Consider the following 8,064-nt stretch of genomic DNA (forward strand, 5'->3'; position numbering starts at 1 on the left):
CGATGTTTCTACCCCAGGCCTACAATCAGGCCCTTCGCTAGCTACCTTTTGTGCTCCAGGGGGGTTTCGAAGTCCCATTTGCCGACAAAGTGGGTGAGCCATACTTTTTTGCCGAAAAGTTTTCTAATTTGCTGACTAAGCACAAAACTCCTCGTTTTTTGCATTGGAAACTTTTTCAAGAGGTTGTCACACCCCACACGCCCCTTATAGCGACAGACCTACTTACGATACCTGTCAAGCTCTTCAACAAGACCGTGGGTACTCTCTCTAGTAATGCTGTTTGTGCACGAAGCTTTCAGTTGGTTGGACTTGCTACAAGTCTCCCTGATTAATAAATAAATAGAGAAATATAACGAGAGAGACTTGTAGCAAGTAAAGCAGTCGCTAAGAAATGGTTGTTTTGTGAGAGTGAAAGGAGCTTTTAGGCCGCAAGCTAAGCTACTAAGCAACCAAGTGCTAGCCGAGAACGCTATCTTAATTTTTCAACAAAATGTGACTTTAAATAACTATCGGTTAGATTTGCTCCAGCCACCAGCAAGCTAATGTATTGTAACGTTTCTTAAATCTAAGGTAAAAACTAAACCAAGCCTTTGTTTACTTTATACTTTTTTGATAACCTGATACTGCATTTTCAACAGTAAGTTTTTATTATCTAGTTGAGAACGAGTTTACAACATCACATTAAAAGTGGACTATAAGGTAAAATATTAAGAGTATTAAATAAGAGAAGGCAAATGTACGCCTCGTTTTGTGAGGGGGAATAGCCTTTTCCAATTGTGACATTCAATCTTATTTATCAAAGACCTACATGTAGGGTTGATTAAATCTGTTTTTCTGCATTTACTAGTGTCACAGGACCCCAAAATTCCATACCAGAAATCACATTTTACCTTCAGATTTATATTTCCTTTTTGAAAAGCTGGAACTTTGTTAGGCGAATAACCTCTTTAAGAAACTTTTACACTTAAAAATCCCAACTACAAGTTTTGCAACAGATTTTCTAACAAATCTAGCACTTTTGATGAACATTTTACGACTTTTTTCGTGCAAAGCTAATGTTGATGAGGGTAGCAATGATTCTGGATTCAAAAGCAAGGCAAGGTAATTTCCTGTAGGCAGTAGTGGAGCCTACGAATTATTAGCTGGGAGAAACTCTATGTTCTTTATCGCTTTTCTCCTGCATTCATAGGCGTATCGTATGCAAAGCGCCAGGGGGGGGGGGGCTTAATATGGATCTTGTCAGAATGAAGCCTGAAATGCAATACTTTTGCTTGATTAGAGGGGCTGCAGCCCTCCCAGCCCTTATTTCTTCTACGCCAATGTTGCATTGATCGGGGAATTTTAATAAGGAGGTCATCCTTTTAAGGAATAAGATACCACAAGAAGGAGTTTCTAATTTTCCATTAACGTCAACTATGCTATGCATATCCGCTTTTTTTAATTTTCTGAAGGAGCATTCCACTTTCAAAGAAATAAGTTTATTTTGTATCGTGTAAGACGAGATAAAGCAGAGCTTACACTATGATCTGGTCATCCAACACCCCCATCCTTGCTCTGGTCATCCAACACCCCCATCCTTGCTCTGGTCATCCGACACCCCCATCCTTGCTCTGGTCATCCAACACCCCCATCCTTGCTCTGGTCTTCCAACACCCCCATCCTTGCTCTGGTCCAGTTTTTTTACCATTACAGATGCGAGGTGGCTGTATTAAACATAAGCGAACGAGCATTAAGTTAAGGGAACTGTCACAAATTATTATCAGCGAACAAGTTTGTTTCTTGTGTCTTTTTTTATCTTCACATGCTGCAGGTACTAATTAAATTCCAAGGGAAAGATTTTGGCGAGGAAGGACACGATTAACATGTGCGGTTTGTAATTTCAGTCCCCTGTGTTTATAAATAAGTAACGCTGCACAGGAATAATGGTCCTTTTATCTGCTCGATATTAGCAACCAGCAACCAAGACTTCTTAGTGATCTTTCAATGTGAATAAAGACAAAAGGATTTTAGCCTATTTACGTTTGCTTGTTCAAGTATTAAGTTCATAGAAGAGCAAGTTCGGGTTCCCAGCAGTGCTGATGGATTACGTTTATAGTGGAGAGTCCCAGTGCAAGCATTGAAAATGAATGTAGATGCACGAAATTGATCAAGTGTGCTCGTAGCTGGCATTAGCTGTTGGTTTGCGATGCAGCGGGGAGATGCAAGCACATTGCGGTTGTAAGTAGCATGAATTTCATGCCAGTTGTTTAACATTTGGCTGACTCTTGAAAGCGGCGGTTTTCCAGACCCATGCACTGTTCTCCGCACGGTGCTTCGTAACCGAGTAGAATAAAGATAAAACTGTATTAAGTTACAAACATTGTTATCTAACGATCTTTCATTTTAATGCACAAGATATTACTATAACTTGAAATTTTATATCACAATTCAATTCCTCTGCTCTCACAATTCATATTTCTTTGTTTTCAGTTTTGCGTGAATCTAGGTGACCGATTCGTTGCCATGAAAGGGGGATATGTGGAATTTGTAGACAAAGGTTTGTCTGATATTAAGGTTTTAACGATGATCTCTTTTAGAGTTGATAATCATTGGGGGTGATTCATCAATGGCAGGGGAGCTGCAGGCTTTGAATTTCATCACGAGTCATATTGAACGACTGCCTTTGAATGATAGTGGAAATGAGAAGCTGCCTAGTGTGTTTTACTATCAAGAAAGCACGGACAAAAATTTTAAAGCTTTCAAAGCAAACAAGATAAGTGGTCAAGTCCGAGACAATAGTCATAGCAGGTCATCCTGTGAACCCCGATCAAACCTGAATGAAAACTGCAAAGCGATCTTTGATGGTTACCACGAATGCAAATCTAAAAACAGCCTAACAATATATGAGCTGACCAAAAAGCTGGAACCGATATTCGCAAGCGAAGATGCCGCAACGTGCGCAAAGCTACGCGACGAGCGCAGCTCTCTGTCTACGATAAAGCGCAAAAGGTCAACAGACTCGAACGTGGGTGAATCGTCGAAATCCCTTTGCGACGAGGAAATCAGCAAAATCTGCGACAAAAGAACTTTTCGCAGTTTTCGTGTTCACCTTGGGCAAGAATTTCAGAGAAATCATGATGAATTCATGCATAATCTCTCACCGCGCTTGAAAAGGAAATCGTTATGCAAATCACAGCCAGAACAAAAGAGGCCTAAGCCATGCTTAGGTGTCCATGTCACGAAAAAGCGCTCAGCAACACCGTGGCTGCCATTTGAGTTTCGTTGCGCTGCAAGAAAAATGAAGATGATCAGAGTTAAGCCACTTAATCCTCAAGAAAAGGACATTTGTCGATTCTACGGAGAACGATTTAACGAAGAACGATTTTTTCGTCCCATTGGCCAGGATGAGTAGAGAATCTATAGTATTCTGTAGTAGAGGCATCCTCATTTCCAAAAGAGGTTAAGTAGGTCGCTATTGTTTATGCAAAGCAGAGTAGAACGGTTGATCAGGAAACCATTTTATTAGTTGTCAAGGTTCAGAAATACGTCATTTCACTCAATCTTCCGAGGGGCATATCACTCCACAAAAATTTCGTTCTCCCTTTGCGTAAATCCTTTTGTTTTCGAGAAAAGTTCCCGAAAAGTTCTGAAAAATCCTACTGTTTATAAAAGTCTCGTAAACTGTTTGGAAAGAGTGATTCAGCCCTCGCAATTTTCCATATTATGCTAAAAACAAAGCACGAAAGAGTTTTTGATAAATAAATAGTTCTATAGAACTTTGATTACATTGGCAATTAGGAAGTTCCCAGTTTCTAGTTTAAGCTAGGCGATGGGAACAAAAAAATGTTAGATGAATCCTGTTTGGATGTTATGAACTATATTAAAGTGTACACTAGAAGGTGGTAGATGTATATAGTATCTTATATTTATAATGCATACCTAGGTGGCTTAAAGACGCATTTTTGTCGTTAATTTATATTTGTTTCAATGAAACGTTTTTCATAACATTATTAATGGGGAGATATATTTGACGATACGATTAGCGACAGTAAATGGTGGCCCCTATGTGGGACATATCTCAAGCTATAGCTGCGGAGAAATTTAGATTGCCATATGACAGTCTCAAGACTACAATCTTGCCCAGTGGCAGACGTTATGAGCGAATAGGGAAGGGGAATCCGCCTTCAGTGTGAAATGACTCGAAAACCTATTTGAAAGGAGCTGTCTAGTTTCCATACTGCTCGACCTGATGACGTAATTATTTTACCCTAAACCTAACCCTAACCCTTACCCTAACCCTAACCCTAACCCTAACCCTAACCCTAACCCTAACCCTAACCCTAACCCTAACCAATTACTTGAAATAATTAATCATGCTAATTGATGACTATTAATCATGCATATTTATGACTATCAGGTCGAGCAGTATTGAAACTAGACAATTCCTATTTGAAAAGTTATCGGGTCTAAAGCTAAAATTACTTCGGATATTCGATTTTGTGGAAGAAGAGATATCTGCTCGAAGAGTCGCCAAAATCCAAAGTGCAACTATCACACCAAATGCCTACATTATCATATCCTCTCTACAGTAGCAACAAAGGTAATAGGCTGCGCTTAGATTAGGCTAGTGGATGCGAACATAGCCGAGGGGCATTTCACTACCTGAAATAGCGTACAAGATTTTTGGGATTTCTAAAATCCCTGAAATCCTGATTGGGATTTTCGGATTTTTGGACAGATTTGACATGGATTTCTGGATTTCTGGATTTCTGGATTTCTTCCGAATTTCTGAAGATTTCCAGGGATTTTTTCTTGGACGTTAAACATTCTTAATACCTAATTATCTTTCAAAATCCTGTTGCCTGTAAACATTCTTAATACCATCAAAAACGTGTAAATGTATCGTAAACTAATCGTCAATCTTTTTGATTAAATGATATCGAAGCCGAGATTGCTAATTTCTTAGTGTGATGTCACAAAAGTATGTACACTATCTAGAATTTTTGGATTCTAGCTGCATAACCTTAAAAAACACCATGAAATACTTCAAGAAAGCAAATTCTATAGAATCTATTGATTAAAGCTATAGAATGTGGGTTATATATGGCAAATGAAATATTTGAATTTTGCTAACGAATTGCAATGTTATGAACAGATACAAAATATCAAAATTACAGAGGTTTCTGCAAAAGGATTGCTAAAATTTTTGGCACTGTTTAGTTGATTTTTGATACACCTCCCGAACATCTACTAAAATTTATAAAAAATCATAGTCTATGGTACATTTGAGAGATTTGAGTGGTTTTAGGATCGCAAGAGGACCTGCAGGGATTCTCGGATTTTTAAAGGATTCTTGAGGATTTTCGGATTTTTTTTGGATTTTCAGAGGGGGTGTACGGAATTTTTTGAAGTGAAATGCCCCTCGAACATAGCAACAAGGAACTAAATGTCGATCGACAATATTGTTGACAGCATAACAACTAAATGTATATAACAGCAGCAATACTGCATCTAACTTCACAATCTTTTAAATTTGCGCCATAAATGCCTTCCATGTTTGGCATCTCTAGTCCCAGTCGCTATGTTTGTTAGCTGGGCGGTGACGCAGGGAAATGGGAATAGTTTAAAGAAATTTAAAGAAAGTGTGACACTAGAATAAACACCCTGGGCTCCAGAGTCCATTATTTAGTCTCAGAAATATACTTCAAAACTAGTAACAGAAATATTCCTTGCCATCGCAGCCGTCTACAATACTATATCCTTGGATTCATGAGGCTCTAGTTTCCAGGGTAAAAAGAAACAGATTTAGTCAAGTGAAATCCAGAGTAATTCCATCTTTGTCCTTACAAGCATAGAAACGCTATGTTAAAAGCCAGAGCTAAAGAAACCGCCGAATGCAAAAAGTAGATCATCCGTATTTTGTAAATTTGAACTCTGTAACCTGAGATTTTTTATTAACGCTGTCAGTTGTCTATTTTATAATCTTTATCTCTAGCGTATGAATCGTAATGAAAGAAAGTCATTTATCATATCTTCTTTCTTTTCCCTGATAAACCTCTTTGGTATTGGCTCCTTCAAAGCAGAAAGCCAACGCATAGGCAACTAAATTTTGTACACGCTTCTGGTGTGCATAGACTTTTGAAAATGCTGAGACTCAAAATTGGTGAAATTTAAAAATTAATTAAGAATAACAGCCAAGCTGGAATCTTTTTAAAAGTTTGTCTTTTTATCTAAATAAGATTTTTGATGAATCAGGACAAGCGTGATTTTTACCCAGAATTTTTGAGAAACATTCGTCTAGCTAATATTGTGGTAGCAAGTTTTGTTTCTTACAATAATGTTGTGAAGAAAAACAGTCAAAAATATGAAAAAATAGCGAGACTCGGCAAGAAATAGGCAAGAAAAGATTTTAACTTCTTTAGGATCGGTTCCCTCAATGCAGTTTCACAGCACATACTCGTATGCTAAATTTTTGCATCTTTTATTTTTGTTTTGTTTAGTTTCGAGCGAAGATCGATCTTTAGAGTCACTAATTGCCTTTTTTTGCTTGAAATTTATCACTGCTAAGATGAAAAAAACTGTACATTTGTAGTGACTCTATGGGTTTGGAAATGAAACGATAGTCAAGGATGGATTTATTTAGTGCTTACATTGATCGCCGTTCCGATGTACACTAAACATTCCTTATCACTGCCTTCTCAGTCCTGGGTACTGGGACAGAGGGCATACACTGGGCCAGAGAGGCATACGGGAAATTGCCGGAAAACATTTAAATGATTCACCATTCTTTTTCAATAGAATAATCAATTGAATGACCTTATATTCTCTGATTTTTCCATACCCTAGGTATTGAATTGTGAAAATGTAAGAAACGTTTGAGTCAGATTTTCATTTAATCCATCCCAAAATGATTATTTTCATGAAATGGATTTTATTAAGAATTTAAGATAAGACCTGCCCTGGTAACGAATTATGCCAAAACAACAATGAAATTTATGATTTTATAGCGAAGGTCATTTGATAAACGAAAACAATGATCTTAGAACTCGATCCTTCTTTTCTCAGCTGCACATGAATTCAAAACGCAATATAAGAAAAATTCATTTAATGCTGTTGACTCGCACATCCAGCCAAAAAATCTGTTGAAAAACATTAGATCGATATGATAATTCCGAGATAAACACTGTTGACCAAGTATTGCGCAGGCAAACATTTGTTTTGCTGTCACGCCGATTCTATGGAATACTAAAGCCAAAGGTTTTAGATATATCTATCCCACCATTTTAATTACAGAAAGAGCCTCGTCAATTTTTTTGTGAAATCGAATGGGAAAGGACGTGTAGAGTAAGATTATTTTCTTACAATCTTTTGGTGGTACAAAACTTGAAATTGCCTTTGAAAAAAGCAAACATGTGAGTAAACTAAAGCTTTTCGTCTCACACTCTTCAGAGTCTGAAACGTCAGAACATAGATCGAAAACTCTACGCTAGGAAATATATACACCCAGTTGTGGATCGATGACTGACGTTTTGAACCCTGAAGAATGTCAGACAAAAAGCTTTAGTATACTCAAAGTTTGCTTTTTCCAAGGCCTCATTTTTCTTACTTGAATTATTGCTCTCAAGAACGAGTCAGAAAAGCCATTAAGAATACAATGAAATCCTACAGCAAGCCTCGATGCAGAAATAAGGCCATAATGAACACAAATCAGAGCTCGCCTACACTTTGGATTTACTAGCAAAGCCCCTTGTTGATTTGCCAAATACCAAGTGCATTCACTTTGAGAATTGGCTAAGTTTCAATTCTCCTCATTTTTTGATAGATGTGAAGGCCATTTGCTAAGAAGGCTGTGAAGATTAGTTGCTTTTGTCGAATTGCATTGAAGAGCAGAGGCAAGGCTATAAGCTTTAAGAATTAGGATCTTTCTTCTAATTCTAATATTTTTTAGTAAGTAAGAAAGGTTTAGAAAGTTAGCTACTTTATTCTGAACTCTAACTTTGTCCAATAAGCAAGGCAATAGAATCAAAATATTTGCTGCTTTTCACCGCTTTTCACTTCTTTTGCCACTTCACGTGCAATCATTTC

At 37.6% G+C, this 8,064-nt stretch overlaps 1 protein-coding gene across 1 annotated transcript; it reads left to right on the top strand.

The window, feature by feature from the left end:
* The first annotated feature begins 1,297 nt into the window (after positions 1-1,297).
* LOC135685121 (uncharacterized) lies at positions 1,298-6,005 on the top strand. The gene is made up of 2 exons (XM_089112728.1): positions 1,298-2,217; positions 2,577-6,005. The coding sequence occupies exon 2, from the start codon at positions 2,606-2,608 to the stop codon at positions 3,389-3,391; it is 786 nt and encodes a 261-aa protein (XP_088968854.1). The 5' UTR covers positions 1,298-2,217; positions 2,577-2,605; the 3' UTR covers positions 3,392-6,005.
* The last annotated feature ends 2,059 nt before the right edge of the window (positions 6,006-8,064 follow it).

This window comes from Rhopilema esculentum, chromosome 15 (assembly GCF_057945365.1).
Source record: "Rhopilema esculentum isolate cy_ngs chromosome 15, ASM5794536v1, whole genome shotgun sequence".
Classification (NCBI taxonomy): Eukaryota; Metazoa; Cnidaria; class Scyphozoa; order Rhizostomeae; family Rhizostomatidae; genus Rhopilema; species Rhopilema esculentum.

Coding starts and splice junctions, on each gene's coding strand:
- LOC135685121 (XM_089112728.1), top strand. CDS start 2,606: ATGGCAGGGGAGCTGCAGGCTTTGAATTTCATCACGAGTCATATTGAA.